Source organism: Phoca vitulina, unplaced genomic scaffold (genome assembly GCF_004348235.1).
Source record: "Phoca vitulina isolate PV1807 unplaced genomic scaffold, GSC_HSeal_1.0 scaffold25, whole genome shotgun sequence".
Lineage (NCBI taxonomy): Eukaryota > Metazoa > Chordata > Mammalia > Carnivora > Phocidae > Phoca > Phoca vitulina.
In genome coordinates, this window is record NW_022589728.1 from 10696950 (window position 1) to 10716688 (window position 19739).

A 19739-nucleotide genomic window follows, 5' to 3' on the forward strand; every position below is an offset into this window, starting at 1 on the left:
CATTATTTTAAATTTTAGCTATTGTGATAAGTGTGTAGTTATTAACTCATTGTGGTTTCAATTTGCATTTTCCTCATGGCCAATGATGTTAATTTGCATATTCCTAATGGCTAGTGATATTGAACATCTTTTCATGTGTTTATTTGCCATTATCTTTCTTATCCCTTTCAGTAAAGTGACTTTGGCCTATTTTCAAATTGAATTGTTACTGTTGAGTTTTGGGAGTTCTTTATATATTTTAATAGTTTTGAGTCCTTTATCAAATATATGGATTGCAAATATTATCTTCTAGATTGTAGCTTGTCTTTTCATCCTCTTACCAGGGTTTGTCACAGAGCAAAAGTTTTTAATTTTGATAAAGTCCAATTTATCTTTTTTTTTCCTTATGGATTATTCTTTTGGTCTCTTATATAAGAACTCTTCATCTAAACATAGGCCTCAAAGTTTTCTCCTGTTATCTAGAAAAGTTTTATAGTTCTACATTTTATACTTAAACTTGTGATCCATTTTGAGTTAATTTTACATATGGTTTCCATCAAGGTTTGTTTTCCTATTTATGGGTGTCCACTTGCTACACCACCATTTGTTGAATTGCTTTTGTGCCATTCATAAAATTTCTATACATCTTTTATACAGCTTTTATAACTATTTCAGCTGACATCATGGTGGTTTATTGAAGACATGAAGACATCAGGTGTCTTTTTGTGTGTAATTGTCATAATATTCTTAAAATTGGCATTTCTCAGCCCGAGTTCCCTTATCACAATCGTTTGGGAATGTTTTTTAAACTACCATATGGCCTCTGGTATTATGGTTCGGTAGGTTTCTGGTATGCCTAAGCATGTGTCTTTTGAAAAAGCCTGTCTGATAATTGTGACAGACCTCCACTGTTGAGAACTATTGCTGAGAATTGCTATTCTAATGAAACATAAATTTTAGTTTTCACTTTGTTAATTGACTAACAGCTTACAATTCTTTTTCAGTTAAATCTAGGTAATTTGCGTTCTTGCAGATTCTCTGATTCTGTAAGAAAAATGTGGAATTGATATATTGATATATTTAGTTGATATGTTGAGTCTATAGAAAAGAAAGCAACGTGATCATTAAAAGCTCATTTATGATATGCATGGTGATTAAAAAGAATGGCATTTTTACCTCATAAGCTATCCTACCTGAAAAATAGAAGACCTTGTGATCAGTATGGTAAAACAAAAAGTGCAGTCATAGTTGATTGTTACAGTTGAATAAAAGCAGCTTATAAAATAAATATGGAGCCTTTCTTCAGGGTAATTTATACCCACTTATAAAATTCTTCCTTTACACTGTGAAACTGTTATTTGTGAAATATGTTTTATTTATTTTTTTTTTAAAGATTTTATTTATTTATTTGAGAGGGAGAATGAGATAGAGAGAGCATGAGAGAGGGGAGGGTCAGAGGGAGAAGCACACTCCCTGCTGACCAGGGAGCCCGATGTGGGACTCAATCCCAGGACTCCAGGATCATGACCTGAGCCGAAGGCAGTCGCTTAACCAACTGAGCCACCCAGGCGCTCTGTGAAATACGTTTTAAACATAATTTTTATTGTAAGACATCATAAAATATTAGTGGTAGCTTTTTAAAATCTGTTTATACTTGAAAATGTATATTTCATTATATAAATGTATTTTTTAATTTAAGATTGGCCTAAATTATTTCAACTTCTGAGTCACTAACATTTTTATGGGAAGAAACAATTTCTTACTTGAGTATACTCCTCTGTAACATAAGACCTTCATTTTAATATAAAATTTTCCTAGAAAGTATAAACTAGTTTGGCTAATTATAGTTGATCTAATTTTCAAATATGTATCACACATTATCATAACATTTTGCCCATAAACTGTAGTGAATTTTTAGCTCATTTGCTGTGTATTTCAGTCATTTACAGGTGGAGGATACAGACTGGGTAATTCCTTTTGTAAGCGGTCTGAATACATCTATGGAGAAAATCAACTGCAAGATGTAGGTACAGTAACCAAAATGAAAAGTTGCAGATATTTGCCTCTAGTTACTACTGTTTTTAAATTTAAAAATTGGTAATATAAATATAATATCTTTTCTGTTATTTTTTGAAACATGGATTTTAAAAGGACTAATGTATAAGCTTTTAGTCTCAAATTTTATATTTTGTATCTCAGTTGTGCCTTGCACTTAGATTGCACATATTTTCTGTATGTTGAAATAATATATGATTCACTGTCAAAATGAGATTTATGTACATACAGTAATAATTATTGTAAGTAGTATACTGTCATAATAGAGAATTAGCTGAGTTGTAAACAGGGAAATTCCTAAAGTCATTCTTTGTTTTTGCGTTTTAATATTTGGAGTTATACTTTCATTTAAACATGTTTACTTTAGCCTTGGAGGGTCACTGGAAATTCTGTCTTGCCCCTTGACATAATATTTAAGCCCTGTGTAGCAGACAAGAATATAGGTACAGTTGAAGGAGTAAAGTGGATGTGGAGTCGCAGCTGGATGTTCTCATTGCTTTCATTTTCTCAATGAAGCAGAATAATTGTAATCAAGGCCAGGATCTAGCTTTGGCATTTCAGCCATTGTCAATTTGTTAAGCTACATACAAATCTGCTGAGCAAACATACTTGCTTTCATTTACATCTTTTTTTTTAACAGTAACTAATGTAATATGAATAACTGCATATTTTCAGTAAAGTAGGTGTCTAAGTTTATGTTGTGAATATGTTGTGAAATATCACATTTGAAGCTTAAAATTATTTGATACAGATGGATTCTTGTATTTCTTTATCTTTTTTCCTACATTAAAAAGGTTCAGATTTTGCTTAAACTATGGAGCAATGGTTTCAGTTTAGATGATGGAGAACTGAGACCTTATAATGACCCACCAAATGCTCAATTTCTGGAGTCTGTTAAAAGAGGGTAAGATATATTATTTGTATTCTATTTGTTACTTAGGGTGGGACTTTTATTTTTTTAAGATACTGGAATATATTTTGTAAGTGGTTGCTGGGGGAAAGGTATTTTTAAGTATCTAAAGGATGTGCTGCTGTTCGTAAGTCTCTGGTTCTTAAGTTGATGGGGAGGGGCAGTAGACACTGGTCACTTTGAAAATCTGATCAAGCGCTGCTCCCATTCCAAGAAGAAACATCGTCCTGTAATAAATCAGTACAGCTGATTAGCCTGTGGCTGCCCGCCCACTGAGCCACCATCCTGCTTACTGTTAACAGCATGGCTCTCATTTCATGTAAGCCTGAAAGTCAGCAACTTATATTAGAAATCTTTTAAAGTGGCATTACTGCTGGCAGAAGATTTCAGGTTAGTTTGAAGTTACGATTTGTGAAAGTCAACCAGATATACAGTGCCCTGACCGATGGAAAGAACATCGTAGCTCACCAGCCCTTCTTGCTAGAGGATAAAGAATCAAGTGATTTTGCTATGATTATAAAAGCTTTTCTGCATTATGCTTTCACTGGCTGACAATGTGATCGTCCCTAAGTAGAAATACAACCAAACACAGAAGGTTGGTGATGAACTGGGAGATTTAAGTAGCAGTGAAGGGACTGGAGTAGCAGGTTATACTCCACATTCAGGAATTGAAGGTGGGGCTTTTCCAAGTGATACAAATGTGTCCAAGGAGAATGGCTGAAGTGGAGTGGAGGTGAAACTCATTGGCATTGAGGGAGTCAAGGACCTCTAAAGGAACGGTATTTTTAGAACACTAGCATGAAATCTGAATTTGAATTCTACAAAGATAATGTCAAGATACCAAAAATGGCAAGAAATGCTGTAAGCAATATGCGGAAGTCATTTGATAAAGGTGGGAAGCTGTCCTAGGAGGCAGTATGTGGTGGTGGTAAATACAAGGAAATAATAGTTTAAGTCAGTGCTGTGGACTTGGAAACCTGCAGTCGCTGGGAAGATCTGGGAGCAACTGGATAAGGGAAGTGTTTGTTCGTCTGCTAAGGGAAGATCAACATTGCTGTTGAAATTGATGCTGATTTCAAGATGTTGGAAGACAAGAGCATATTGATGATGGATGTACTATAATGTAGATAAAAACTCATTTATGCTTAAAAGAGAATAAATCATAAGCTTTGTGGGCTAACGTTCAAGCAGTCGTGGTGCCCTAAAAGAGTTTTGTTTTTGTTTTTGTTTTTACTATATCCTGAAGTACAAATTATGATCAGCAACAGTTTTAGAAAAGACTCCTTGAAGGGAAAAATGAAGGGGGGGGAATCGGAGGGGGAGAAGAACCATGAGAGACTGTGGACTCTGAGAAACAAACTGAGGGTTCTAGAGGGGAGGGGGGTGGGAGGATGGGTTGGCCTGGTGATGGGTATTGAGGAGGGCACGTTCTGCATGGAGCACTGGGTGTTATATGCAAACAATGAATCATGGAACACTACATCAAAAACTAATGATGTAATGTATGGTGATTAACATAACATAATAAAATTTAAAAAAAGGACTCCTTGAAAAAATGATTGATGTCAGATAGTGGTGGTCAACTGTAGAATCACTGTCCTCTTTTTATGACAAATATTGAGTAACACCATCTTCACTATCCTCAAAGAATTCATAGATATTATAAACTGTCCATGCATATTATTTCCCCCAAAAAGATATAAAATTTATCTTAAATATATTGAAATAAAATAATTTATCATGAAATTGTATGTATTTCAGTTTATAAATGCTTTGGTCTGACCACACCAGAACATAATAAAAGTAGTCAGATAGTTTGCAACTCTGTGCAGTCTAGCACTTCTCAAGAAAATGTGACAGACATAAAAATGGAATAATGAGTTATGTGAGGTTGGCAATGTAATTACTGTCAGTGGTGTTGCAGTCAGGGACTTTGATAAAGTTCCAAACAAAACAAAGTGCAGTCTTCTCTCAGTTTATATGGTATGCGTATTCCTGAAAATTTCAAAATGTATTAATGCATTGCCCCCCCACCAAAAAAAGGTTTTTTGCTTCTTTGTAAGACAGACCTTAAGCTTTAAATTTTAGGCTCAGACATTACAGACAGTGTTGTCATCCATGCACATCTCTGGCAGGGCATTCAATGTTTCTGTGGAACCCAAGACAAGACTTGATTAGGCAAGATGAATGGCCCATGGCAGAGCATCTCGTATCTGGATCCCGACCCTGAATGATAGCTGCACTCATGAATCATACAATGATCAAAGACACTGATCAATTTTCTAAAACTTCTTCCACAGAGTTTAGAAATAAATATCTGCATTAACTATTATGTCCTCCTAGGAATTTTCTAGTGCTTATTTAGATATAAATTGCTGTCTTGCAATTTGGCTTTCTAAATGTTAGAAGCACTCCCAAGATCACTGTGACAACAGAAAGTCCCTATATTGAGAATCACTAGGAATAATAAGGTGATGCAACTTTCTTTTTTTAATTTTAATTCCAGTATAGTTAACATACAGTGTTATATTCATTTCAGATATACAATATAGTGATTCAATAATTCTGTACATCATCGAGTGCTCATCAGGACAGGTACACTTCTTAATCTCCCACCTATTTAACCCATTTCCCACACCACCCCTGAGATAACCATGAGTTTGTTCTCTGTAGTTAAGAGTCTGTTTCTTGGTTTCTCTCCTTTTTTTTTTTCTTTGCTTATTTGTTTTGTTTCTTAAATTCCACATATGAGTGAAATCATACGGTATTTGTCTTTCTCTGACTGACTGACTTGTTTCGCTTAGTATTATACTCTGGCTCTATCCGTGTCATTGCAATTGGCAAGATTTCATTCTTTTTTATGGTTGAATAATATTCCTGTGTGTGTGTGTGTGTGTGTGTGTGTGTGTGTTTGTAGCACATCTTTATCCATCAGTCAGTGGACACTTGGGCTGCTTCCATATTTTGGCTATTGTAAATAATGCTGCTATAAATATAGGGATGCGTGTATCCCTTTGCATTACTGTTCGTGTATTCTTTGTGTAAATACCCAGTAGTGTAATTGCTGGATCATAAGGTAGTTCTATCTTTAATTTTTTGAGGAACCTCCATACTGTTTTCCAGAGTGGCTGCACCAGTTTGCATTCCCATCAGCAATGCAAGAGGGTTCCTTTTTCTCCACATCCTCATCAACACTTGTCTCTTGTGTTTTTGATTTTAGCCATTCTGACAGGTGTGACATGATATCTTAGATGACACAAAGAAATGGAAAGACATTCCATGCTCATGGATTGGAAGAACAAATACTGTTAAAATGTCTGTATTACCCAAAGCAATCTACAGATTTAATGCAATCCCTATCAAAATACCAACAGCATTTTTCACAGAACTACAACAAACAATCCTAAAATTTGTATGGAACCACAAAAGACCCTAAAGAGCCAAAACAATTTTGAAAAAGAAAAGCAAAGCTGGAGGTACCATAATGTGATGTAACTTGAAGAAGAAAATATCTACAGGGACTAATCAATCATCATGGAAATTTTTATATTATAATTTAAGCAAAAGTTGCTGTTTTCCAGTATAGCTCACAACTTGATTATAGTAATGTCAACAGTGTAGATTAATTTTTTATAAGTTACTAAAACCTTTTTCCCTTTTTAAAAGAGAGATTCCCCTGGAGCTTCAGCGGCTGGTTCATGGTGGCCACGTGAATTTGGATATGGAGGACCATCAGGATCAAGAATACGTAAAACCTAGATTGAGGTTCAAGGCTTTTAGTGGAGAAGGACAAAAACTTGGAAGGTAAAATCCTAAAATGAGAAAAATACTTGTCTTTGTTCAGCGTGACTTTTCTTTGAGAATCAAAAAAGCAAAATAACCTAGAAAGTAAAAGCTAAAACATGAACCGTGAAGACCTTGCTGATGGAATTAGATATGCAAATCTAGTGATAATATTAGTAGCTAATACTTAGAAAGCAGTTACCACATTCCTTGCCCATCAGCACTTTAACATACATTAACTCACTTAATCTTCACAACTCTTGGATGTAGATCCTGTGATTACTTCATTTGCTAATGCAGTAGTGTGCCCAAGGTGATTGAGCTAGCGAGTGGTTACTTTGTGGGATTCAGACCCACCCACTGGCTGGAGTCTGCTTTTTACCATTGTGCCATCCTGCCTCTTTCTGATTACATGGGCTCAAAAGGGAAAATTGTAAAGGGTTCTTGATTAGATTGAACAATAGGCATCTTAGATCACAGCTATAAGCATGCTTGTCTATCATAAGTAATTGGTAAGCTGTTGCATCAAAAGCAATGTGCTGAAGTTGGTTGTTTTCAGTATATGTTAAGCTGCCAAACTCTTTCTTCAAGTTAGGGAAACCCAGCACATAAAACACTTAACAAAACCAGAGCTTCTATTGTAGGAGAAGGAAGGAATTGCCTTGGAGATGTTTCTAAAGATCCCCTGGGACTTTGCTGGATACAATTCAGAAACCAATGTGCGTTGTATAATGTAGGATTGGACTCCTGTATAAAAGCCTTGGCTTAAAAGAATTTTCATAAATCTTGTAAAATTTGTTGGTAGAAGTTAACCCTGTATTTGTCCACATATTACTACAAGTGACATGTGAAATTGTAGCATTGACCATGTTTCCAGCATACCCTTTTGTGCATCCTTTGTTCCTTTTCCTGTGATTCCTTCCCTTCTAGCTTCTTTTCAATTGCCTTGTGCACTATGGTTCTCCATTCCCCTCGTGTTTCTCAGAATAGGGAAGAATTCATATCAGTTCTTTACACTTGTCTTTCATACCTCAAGTGTCCCTTTCTGTGTCCTTTTCTCCTGATAGAAACTGCTTTCTGAGACACGTAGAGAATACAGAACACATGTCACCTTGGCTTTTCTTAGGATCCACATCCTTCAGTGCCCACTCACAGGTCTACTTGGAAATTTTCTTTCTCATCTCTCCTTACTACCAACACAGGTCAGGTTTGTCCTGATTGTTCTTTCTTCCTCTGTTTTGTTTTTGTAACTATGACCTCCACATATATTTTTTAAAATATTTTCTAGCACTTCTCATTTCTTTTTTTTTTTTTAAGATTTTATTTATTTATTTGGGAGAGAGAGAGCACAAGCGGCAGGGAGGGGCAGAGAGAGAGGGAGAAGCAGGCTCCCCACTGAGCAGGGAGTCCAGTGCGGGGCTCGATCCCATGACTCTGGGATCATGACCTGAGCCGAAGGCAGACACTTAACCAACTCAGCCACCCAGGTGCCCCTAGCACTTCTCATTTCTTAATGTTTATTGAGATTATGATTTTTAATTAGAACACAGGTAAAATGCCCTGCTGTCTCTCTGCTTTATACCTATTCTTTCTTTCTTATTTAAGTTTATGACCAAGAATGAATGTTAGAATGCACATCTTGGTTCGCAGAACAGTAAATCTGAACTGAAATTGAAGAAAGTAGTGTAAAGGGAAGATAGCTGAGAAGAGCCAGTGATTACAGTCGATATTTCAACTCATGAAAATAAGGATATTATCTCATTGTTGTATCTTACAAAGACTGGCCTTTCTCCTCATAAGGCAAATAACCAGAGAAAATGACCCACATGAAAGGAGGAATGATGGAGGAGAATGACAAAAATAAGTGGTGAGAATGCTGGGTTGTTAATCCTTAGCCATATTGGTCAGGGTTTTTGATTGTAGAAAACAGAATTCACTTACTAGTTTAATAAGGGGCTTCTGACAGAGTCCTGGATAGTTTAGATATTTTCTGGAGCTAGCAAACCAAACTTTTCTAGAAGAAAAACAACAAAGAACTTTCTAGAAAACATTTTCTGTGCCCCCATCAGCTACTCAGTGCCCATGAAGCTAGGGATCAGACACTAGAACATTCCATCGTAGAAAAATCAAATGATTCTTGGTAACCAGAAGGGCTGCATACTTTTCACTTCACAGTGCTTACATTCACCAGACAAGTGTCATTTGTTGCTTGGTAGAAGGGTGGAATTATATAAAATCCTAGCTGCAAGGGAGTCTGAGAAATGTAGTCTTTAGAATTTTTAGCTTCTACCATATAGGAAATTACACTAGGAGATTAATGTGGTGGTGTGAGCCTATCTGATGCACGTGAATTAGAATGTTATGTAGTTGAATATATGTTCTAATAAAGTGAAGAATTGCATAGAACATTTTAGAAAGGATTTACAGTAAGAAATCTGTTAAAATATAAAAGTTCTAACAGCTAACCTTTATGGATTCAGAAAGTAACTTTCTGAAATGGCTCATTTCCCAAGAGTTACAGGCAACTACTGAACAGAAAAATAATTAAAAAGAAGCAAACAGAACAGAACTGGAAATAATTCCATTGTCTTCCATAGCTGACAGTTTTATTGCAAACAGAACATTACACAGATGGAAACTAACTTAATTTTTTACTGTGATATTACAAATGATTGTGGGGTAAACCTAAATGCAATAAAAATACTACCCAGTTCCTTCATGTAATACCATAGGACAAGCAAATCATAGGTACAAAACTGCAAATGTACAGTGGCACACTAAACTGCATAAAAATTAGCTTAGTGAGCTGGAGTAGAGCCCAATAGACCTAGAAAATTACAGAATCATTTTTGATAAGCAGGGCTAACAAGTAGACAGTCTCTGTAGGCTTTTGAGCTTGTGCGTATGATGGTACAGATCGCGAGTTGAAGCAAATCTCTCCGCTTAAGAACAGTCACCGCCTGTTTTTCATACCGTACAGTCCAAAAGATTCTGTTCACCACTCACCCATTCTGGCCACTAAACCTGAGTTTTGACTTCATCTTGATCCCTGGACCTTTAGGGCTCTCTCTTCTGAGAAGGGGAACAACCCTTTCCTTCCTGCCTTTTCTTCATTTTCTTATCCCAGCAATTCTGCAGCCTCTTGCCTTACTGTTCAGCTGTTGGATTTGTCTGTGCCTGTGCAATTCAGTGTTGTTGGGGACGTTTGCACCCCCATGCTAGGCAGGCAAGCTGCGCCTCTCCCGCTCTCGAAGGGCTGATCCCAAATGTTCCCTGCCCTCATCTCAGCAGATTTTTTTTTTTTGCTTCCAGCTTCCCTGAGAAAATGGAGCCTGATAAGAATTAGCTTTCGTAATATATACCTCTTAGCCTCAAAGTTTATTAAATCCATCTTTACTGTTCTCTCTTAAGTTAGAAGATGTTTCTTTTCCTGACCAAGGGACTCACTCGTCTTACAACCAACCTACATCCTTTCCTCCAGTTTGCCTAGAAAGTTTGTTTTATCAATTTACTTCCCTCTTTTTTTAAATTTTCTATTTAATATAATACTTGAAACATACAAACAATATATTGAAACTGTCATTATATTTTGATCAGTTGAATGATGAGGAGACATTTTTAAATAGTAAGCAGGTGTAACTTTGAAGGCTAAATAGTAAAGTTACTGTACTTTTTTAAATGTGTTTTTATACCTTACTAACCAGCTAGCTCAACTACCTATCTCTGTGGCTCTGAGCATGTCTTTCAATCTCTCTGACTCCGTTGTTTTCCTATAAAATGATATTGTTGGCCTAAACTATCTTGAAAATCCATTCCTGTCTTCAGATGTTATTATTCCATATAATTTCATTTTGACATACACACATCTTATAAAAAAAACACATGAAAGAACTTTCCTTACCTAGTTTCCTTACCTGATACTTTCTTTTTATATTTTGAGAAGAATCTTATCTGGTCAGAATGTATTTTAAACAGAAAGCATTAGACTATAGAAACAGGGGTCTGAGGCATCTCATCTAATAGAGGTAACTTTTCCCTCCCCAGTTGTTGTTAGGATAGGAACTATAATGCCTTTTAGGAAGTGTCAACTATAAAAAAGCACTGTTTGAAATGCTTCTGTGTCCTTATTAACTTAATCTTTACAGCTGTGCTGCTGTTGTCTGTTTTGCAAATGAGGAAACTCAGTGTTAAGTGACTTGCCCAGGGTCACACATCTTTAAGTGGCAGAGTCATAATCCTGGAGTCAGGCTTCTGGATCCATGCTGTTAACTATTAAGCCACTATTCCCTCATTCACATCATGATTTAAATGAACTAACAAATGCAGTGGTGGCTGTGATGGTGATAGTGATGACAATAATAATGTATACACCCAGTTATCAGTGAGGCAGAGGAAGGGAGAAGAGGTCCTTTGCATTCAGTGTCCCTTCCCTTTGGTTTTGGTACCTCTCACTGTGTAAGAGACACTGGACTGTTGGCACAGTGAACCAACTTGGTGGTACAACTGCTTAAGGCCTCAGTTCCAAACTCGAAAGAAAATTCCTTAAGAATACCTGATCAGTGATTGCAAATCATCATTTTCTTTTTCATGTCTTTATCATATATATTCTGCAGTCGATTCTAAAATATATGTCAGGAAATAGCTAAAGAAAGGGGAAGTGTTAGCAGTAAGTACCAGTTAATTTTACTACCTTACTGTGTATTTTGAGAAACTTTGGGTGGGAATAAGAGTCAAGATGAGCAAAGAATGCTCCTAGAACTTTTATGCTAATAAATATATACTTACTTTTTTCAAAAGAAAATAATTCATAGGATGCCATCTGAATCTCAGTATTTGAGAAAATAAACATTAAGACTATTAAATAATCGCTTTAGATAACTTAGAGAAGATTAAGATTTGATATCTATAAAGAATTTGGCTCAGTTTGTTTTAATTTCTTAACCAAAAGGACACTTTTTTTTTGACACTGACTTTCAGCTTAACAGTGATGGGACGTTCTGCTAGCATTAGAAGTCACTAAGAAAGCAGTGCTAAGGTCATTAGTAATCAAGTTCCAATGGTAAGATGTCCTATCAAATAAGTTTCATTATAAATCAATCACCATAGGGGCGCCTGGGTGGCTCAGTCAGTTAAGCGTCCAACTCCTGATTTCAGCTCAGGTCATGATCTCAGGGTTCTGGGTTTGAGCCTAGCGTCGGGCCCCCTGCTCAGTGTACAGTCTGCTTGTCCGTCCCTTCTCCCCGCTTGTGCGCACTCTCTCTCTCTAAGATAAATAAATAAAACCTTTTAAAAATAAATAAATAAATCTATCACCATATATAAGATTTCATTTCTCACTAGCACATAGAAATTACTTCTCTTTTATAAAGCAGTAACTACTTAAATCAGATGTTTTTAAGTAATATTAGATAAGTTTAAGCTAATAGTTTAGTGCTGATGATATGTACAGAAATAACTGGCACCTGTTGAAACACTGTTGTGACTTACTGATATAACAAGCCCACATAACATCATATTATCCCCCCCCATTTTTTACATGATAAAACTGGGATTCAGAGAGATTAATTTACCTCCTCAAGTTTATGCAGTTGACATAGCTGGGATTTGAAACCAAGTCTGTCTGTACTCATAGTCATTCTTTGACATTAACTCAGAGTTGCTCAGATTTCTGAGTGAAGACTTGTGCTAAACAGCTTCATGGAATTTCAAAGGGATAAAGGAGGAAAGAATACAAAATTAAGCTTTTGAAAGAGATTGAATAAGCTAAACTAGAGTCATAGGATACAAAATAATTTTAATATAACGAAAGAAGTTAGGAGTATGGGAGACTCAAAAGAAGCCATGTTCTTGCTGGTCCCGAAGTCATAGGCAGGAACACTGGAGAATCAGCTATGGATATCAGTGGCTATTCCACTGTCTTCAGTCTGTCGCATCTTATGATGTATTCAGATTCGTGTTCTAATTCTTCAGTTCTTCTTTCTTAGCCTTACCCCTGAAATAGTCAGTACACCTTCATCCCCAGAAGAGGAGAATAAGTCAATACTTAATGCAGTTGTTCTTATTGATGATTCCGTGCCAACGACAAAAATTCAAATCAGATTAGCAGATGGGAGTCGTTTGATACAAAGATTCAATAGTACACACAGGTAAGCTCATTTGTGGTTTCACACGTGGTTACTTATCTTTATAAAACTATGTGAGTGAGTAATGAAGAATACGAAATTCTTTACATATACTTTTTAAGTAAGTTTTTGAGAGGAGAAAAATACTTTAAAAGGATAATAGCTGTGTGAAATACTTAGTATTTGAACATCCTCTGTAAACTGCTCAAATACTAATGCAAATTCAGATATCACTCAAAAATAAGATTGTTAAAAGTTATACTTTTGCACTGTTGCTAAAACCATGTGAAGTGGGATCAAATTTGGTTTAATATGGTAAGTATAGTAAAACTTTATTTGGACTTTACTCATTTAAAAATTATGATAATTCTGATTGGAATTAACTTTCTACTTTAGCAAATTCTTTACAATATAAATTTGTAATGTAGATAAAGTATAATTGTGCTATTGTCAAGTACTTTTTTTTTGTCAAATACTTTAAATAAACTGTTTTAAATGTCAATTTAACATTCATTCATACATTTGTTGTACTAATAAGGTACCATTTTTATTTGTTCCTTAAGGGATATATTTATAATCTTAGTCAAATTGCTAGGCATATGTGAAAGTTTTTAAAAAAGGATAATTTTTCAAAATTATCCTTATGACTTAAACCTTTCATAGTTATAGACTCACCTTGACACAGGCCAATCTGGGATACCTTTTTTTTGGGTCATCTGCTATTAAGGTATTTTATACTCTGAAAAAAGTAGGATCTGCACTTTTAATATAATAACATTGTTGACATTTATTTTATGCATAACTCACCTAAAGATTGTCTCTGTTTACAGAAAAAGTAAATATCAGCTACACTAGAGTTAATGCTCACATTTATCTATAATCCAATATAAATCCATCCATTGAAATAATGTAAATTTTTAAAAATTACAACACATTTAAATAAGGATTATAATTGTGTGATTTATATTACTATCGTCTAATTTTAGCTAAAAGCTTACATGAAAATAAAACTTTTATATCACAAATTATTTTTATCTTACTTCTTCAGGATCCTGGATGTCCGGGACTTTATTATACAGTCCCGTCCTGAATTTGCGACTCTTGACTTTATTCTTGTGACTTCATTTCCAAATAAAGAGCTAACAGATGAAAGCCTGACACTTCAAGAAGCAGATATTCTTAACACTGTGATACTCCAGCAACTAAAATAATACTGCTCCTATCCATGCAGTAGCATGTAGGAAAGATAATGTGCCATAATAATAAGGAAAATACGTAGAGCATTAAGAAAACAAACTATTTTTATTATTTATACAGATAAATTTCGGTTTTATTCTTATTCTGTCTTCCAGCCTTAGTATAGATGAATTTGGACCAGGAATAGATTTTGAGATAAATATATTTGAGTTTTTAGTTGCAGGGCTGGTTTATGTTGATAGCTTGTAAATATTCAGGCAAACCAATTTGTTACATGCTCTGGGTTAATGTAACAACATTTGTTTGCAGAGGAAATGAACAGAACCCCATTTTGATAAATGCATTTGGTAAAATTTGCACTAAAGTTTCTTGATGGTGCATTGATCAACAGCTATCAGGAAATCCTCTGATCAAATTGGAATTTTTTTCTGTGATATATACTGAAAAGTATCTGTATTCTAATTTTGAAATACGTTGATCATATAATTATTCCTCCTATTAAGATTGTATGTGTCCTTTTCACTTACTGATTTAGCTACATTACTAGTGTCAAAAAATACGGTTTGGCCTTGTATTTTACAGAACTATGACCATCATAAACCAGAAAGAAGGACAGAAAAGTCAGCAGTTCTTGAGAAGATCCGTTAAACAGCACTTTAAAATAGAGTAATTACAATCCCTTCCAGAGCCTGCCTTGATCACATTCATTTATTTATTCAACACATTTTTCTAAGGGACCCACTATATATACTGAACACTGTTCTAAGTGTTCAACCCAGAATGTATTCTACTCCAGGGCAAAATGAGTGTACAAATTCAGAAATGTAAATTCTGTCAGCCAGACTGGATCTAAAGAATAACCAGCAAAAATATTTGCATTTCTGCCAAAGCCAGGTATTTCCTGAATGAGGTGGGCTATATCAGGAATGATAGAAAGGCTTTTTCTTCCTCCCAGATAACATTTCATCTTTGGTCACATGCCTGGTAGTTTTTCTGTAGCTGCTGTAACAAATTACTACAAACTTAGTGGCTTAAAATAGCACAAATTTATTATTTTCTGATTCTGTAGGTTGGATGTCCAACATGGGTCTCACTCGCTAAGATAAAGCATTGACAAGGCTGTATTCCTTCTGAGAGGCCCTAAGGGGAGAATCATTTCCTTGTGTTTCCAGCTCCTAGGGGCCACCTGCATCCCTTGGCCTGTGGCCCCCTCTTCCCATCTTCAAAGCCAGTAATACTACATCTCTGATTCTTCTGTCATCACATCTCTTTGACACCAGCCAGGAGAAGTTCTCTGCTTTTAACGACTCATGTGATTGGATTGGGCCCACCAGATAATTCAGGATTATCTCCCCATCATCAGGTCTATAGTAACCTTAGCTGCATCCTTAAAGTCCCTTTTACCACGCAAAGTGATATATCACAGATTCCCTCAGGAGGCTCCAGGAATGAGTCTGTTCTTTGCCTCTTCCAAGGCTGTTCTCATCCCTTCACTCTAGCTGCATCCCTCCAATCTCTGCTTCTGTCCTTACATCTTTTACTACCAACTTTATTTCTCCTGCCTTCTTCTTACAAGGACCCTTGTGGTTACATTTGGTTTACCTAGAATAATTACCAGAAAAATCTCATCTCAAAATGCTTAACTTAATCACGTTGGCAAAATCCTTTTCCTTTTGAGGTCACGAATTTACAGGTATGGTGATTAAAACATGAATATTTTGGAGGCCATTCTGACTACTCAGTCCACTCCTGCCCCAAAGATTCACATCCATCCCACATAAAGTCATCCCATCCAAAGATGGTCAAAAGTGTCAACCCATTATAGCATCAAAGTGCAAAACCTTATCTGAATCTCACCAGCTCTAAAGTCCCAAACCTCATTTAAATCATCTAAATCAAGTGTGAGTGTGGGTTTGGGTTCTATGATTCCTGGGACATTCCAGTTCCTCTCCATCTATGTACCTGCAGACCTAGAAAACCAGTTATCTCCTCCCAAAGATAATGGTAGGACAGGCATAGAATAGGGTTGATAGACATTCCTGTTCAAACAAACAGAACAGAATGCTAAAAGGAGCCACCCGTGCCAAGATTTAGAAAGCCATGCACACTCCATTAGATGTCAAATCGTGGGAACAATCTCTGGCCCGCAGCACTATCTCCTAGGCTTGTGATGTCCTCTCAGAGTCCTCTTTCCTGTTTCATGAAAGAGCACTTGTTTGCAGCTGAGTAGTTTTCTCAGCTTGTGGCTTACCTATGGAATTGTGGGAAGTCCAGCCATCTTTCATTCCATACCATCTCCGTCCTTTTCAATTTAAGGTAGCAATGGCTGCTGGTTTAACATTTCCAGAAACTTAGGGATCTTGTGTGCCTGTTAGGAGGATTCAGTTCTTTAGGAGGATTCTAGAGGCCCCTGCACAAAGCATTCCTAGGTAATCCCATCTCTATTTTGGGCTTTTTCTGAGAAGGCTGAGAGGATCTACGAGTCACACCCTTCATCTCTTCAAAGAACCTGTGGTGTGACAAACAACTAGGCCTCCCTTAGATATTAGCAGAAGGATGTGTAGCTGCACCCTCATCTCTCCCTAGAGCTGGCGTCCCTGACAGTGAATCCCTTACTTGGAATGTCCTTTGTTGTTTGGGTAGGCTAAGAATTTCCAAGTCATCGAGTCCTGTTTTCTATATATTTAACAGTTCTTTCCTCAATTCGTCTATCTCCACTCACATTGTACTATAGCCAGCAAGAAGAAAGCAGGCCGCGCCTGCACACTTTGCTTAGAAATCTCTTCAACCAAATATCTTAAGTTTATCCCTTACAACTTCTGCTTTCCACATAACTGCAAACACGTTGCAGCTAAAAGCTTCTTGCCACTATATAACCAGAATCTCTTTGCCTTCACTTTCCAACGGCATGTTCCTCATTTCCTACCAAGCCCTCATTGGCAGCACCTTTAATCTTCTTTTTTCTTCTAACAGTCTGTTTATGACAATTTACATGATCTCCGTGGCAATTTAGGTGCTCTCTACCCTGCTCTTTCCTTCCTTCGGCCCTCACTAGCGTTAACATCCATAGATCTGCTATCAGTGTTCAAGGCAATCCTGCCTCTTTCTGCCATGCTCCTAAAAGTTCTTCCAACCTCTACCCACTGCCTCGTTGCAAAGCTATGCCCTCATTTTTAGGTGTTTGTTCCAGCAGCGCCCCATATCCAGGTATCTGGGAAAGTCTACTATGCCTTTTCACTGCCACTTGACTTGAATGTGCCAATAGGAGATTTGGAATTCACCTTTCTCTGGGGGCGCTGCTTACTTCAGGGAGGTGAGTTGACCTGTGGTAGAGTTCTCCTACTGGCAGTGCTATCAGAACTCCCACAGGATGGAAGTGTTGATCTCACCACCGCAGAGAAGCTTGTTCTCAGTGTCACAGCGCAGAGTGAGAAGAGTACTCCTAATAACAGGAAGCCATGCGCCTCTCCTCCAGTTGACAACTTGGAGAATATATAAATAATAGCAGTTCAAAATGTTACCAGGCATAAACTACATTTTCATAGGAGTGAAGTCATCTTCCTTAGGAAATACTCTCTTGAAACAAATGAACATTTTAAATAAAAGGGCACTGCCCTATTTTGGGTTAACAAAATGGGGTGAGGGGATTAACCAAACCCTATAAAAGTATTTGAAATGTTATTCCTGTAGTTTCTTTTTATCGTTTAGATGGAGTGCCTGTAGATGCACATGCAAAAGCTACTGCCATTTTTGTATATGATAGTCTTCCAAAGTGTAGAGATTTATATTAGGAGGGAGAATTAAACATTCAGAACAATACTTTCACATGTACTACATAGTGTTTTGCTTCGTTAGCGTCGTCTTCCTGAATTCTTATTACTATTGCAGTCACTGTAACTTATAAAATTTATAATCATCCCAAAAAGATTATGTTACAATGAGCAGGTAGACAACCATGTGTGAGGTCAATTGTTTTGCATGACCTATGTAATCAAAAAGTTTTAAGTGTCTGCTTTACCAATAAAGAACGTTTTCACTGAAAGTCATTGAAAATCCTTTTCAAAATTTCCTTGATTAGCAGTTTTATTTGAGTGACTTAATGGATTATTTTAAAGCATGAATAACATTACCTGTGGTTTAATTTCTTATGGTTCATCTTTTTGATCGACAGAGAAGAACTGAATTGTAACAATGTTATCTCAATTTCCCGTTACTGTTTCTGTTTTTATTCCACCCAAATAAAGGTGCAAATTTTTCTTAACTTTTTGCCACAGTGGATTTCTGAAAACCTTGTCACAACCTGTGTTGTTGGTAAAGTACATCATTATTTTCCCCTTAAAGAGTTTTTATCCCTGATCAGTGATACAAATTAATATATCATATATGTGTCCAACATTGTCATAAAAGCTAAGAAATACTTTCTGTCATCCTCTGTACAATTTTAAGTTAAAGTGTCTTTTAACACCAAGGCAATGATTTATAAAAGGAGCCCCGGCGCATATGTGTAACAATGTATGTGTGTGTGTGCCCACATAGCACACAAAAATTTGTTAGTGTAGATAGCAACATAATCATATTTAAGACAGTGACTTCTTGCCTTAAGATTGGGAATAGAAGAGTGTTTAAAATGAATATGTGTCCTTTTATGCCTTCGTATTTGCTTTTTGGTTCGTATTTCCCTTATCTACATAGTGTACCTTTCAACGTACCTTTTAGAACATTGTTAATTATAAAGTGTCCCATGTCATTTCCTCATGTAACATCTTTCCCTCTTTGTCCTTCATTTTTGTCTTTGTGGGAAATTTCGGCTTGTTTCTTCTAATGTTAACAGCTTTTATCATTTTTAATTGTAGGATTGGGAACGGTAAAAGTATGATTTTTAGTTTTCTATCAGAATCTATATTAAAAAGTAGCGACTATAAATACTACAAATATTCAGAACATCAGTAGGCTTGAGAGTGAAAGCATGAATGTAGTTGAGTACAAGCAGAGGTCTTGTTCCCAGCAGCCTGGAATTTTTAGACAGCTCTGAGCTTCTGAGCATAGAAGGAAGTAGGGTGGAGCAGCACCTTATAAAAAGAAATGTTCGGGGGCGCCTGGGTGGCTCAGTTGGTTAAGCGACTGCCTCAGGCTCAGGTCATGATCCTGGAGTCCCGGGATCGAGTCCCACGTTGGGCTCCCTGCTCAGCAGGGAGTCTGCTTCTCCCTGTGACCCTCCCCCCTCTCATGCTTTCTCTCTCTTACTCTCTCTCTCAAATAAATAAATAAAATCTTTAAAAAAAAAAAAAGAAATGTTCAGGGTGCCTGGGCGACTCAGTTGGTTAAGTGTCAGCCTTCGCCTCAGGTCATGATCCTGGAGTCCCAGGATCTAGCCCCGCATCAGGCTCCCTGCTCAGTGGGGAGTCTGCTTCTCCCTTTGCCCCTTACCCCGCTTGTGTTCTCTCTCTCAAATAAATAAATAAAACCTTTAAAAAAAAAAAAAAGTTGTGTTCATCCTCAGTACAATCAGTCAGATTTAACATTCCCTGAGGTCTGGGGGTTGTTTTTATTAATATAGTAAAATTATATGCATATCAATGGTTTATATATGCATATTATAAAATATATGATGACATGAAGGCTAGGTCTTTCTTTTCCCCTTGAAAACATAAATGTCCATGATGTAAGTAGATGTTACTGTTTGAAACATTGTA

The 19739-nt window shown here is 36.5% G+C and overlaps 1 protein-coding gene across 2 annotated transcripts in view; it reads left to right on the plus strand.

Moving 5' to 3' along the window:
• UBXN2B (UBX domain protein 2B) overlaps positions 1-18531 on the plus strand; it is a 29549-nt gene extending 11018 nt beyond the window's left edge. Inside the window, exons 4-8 of one of the 2 annotated variants that reach the window (XM_032421858.1) lie at positions 1919-2002; positions 2829-2938; positions 6611-6748; positions 12712-12873; positions 13898-18531. In XM_032421858.1, coding sequence (XP_032277749.1) covers positions 1919-2002; positions 2829-2938; positions 6611-6748; positions 12712-12873; positions 13898-14060 — 657 coding nt within the window. In that variant the 3' untranslated portion in view covers positions 14061-18531. Of the gene's footprint in view, positions 1-1918; positions 2003-2828; positions 2939-3246; positions 4106-6610; positions 6749-12711; positions 12874-13897 lie in introns of those variants that run through there. The other variant, XM_032421859.1, reaches the window with a different exon arrangement.
• The last annotated feature ends 1208 nt before the right edge of the window (positions 18532-19739 follow it).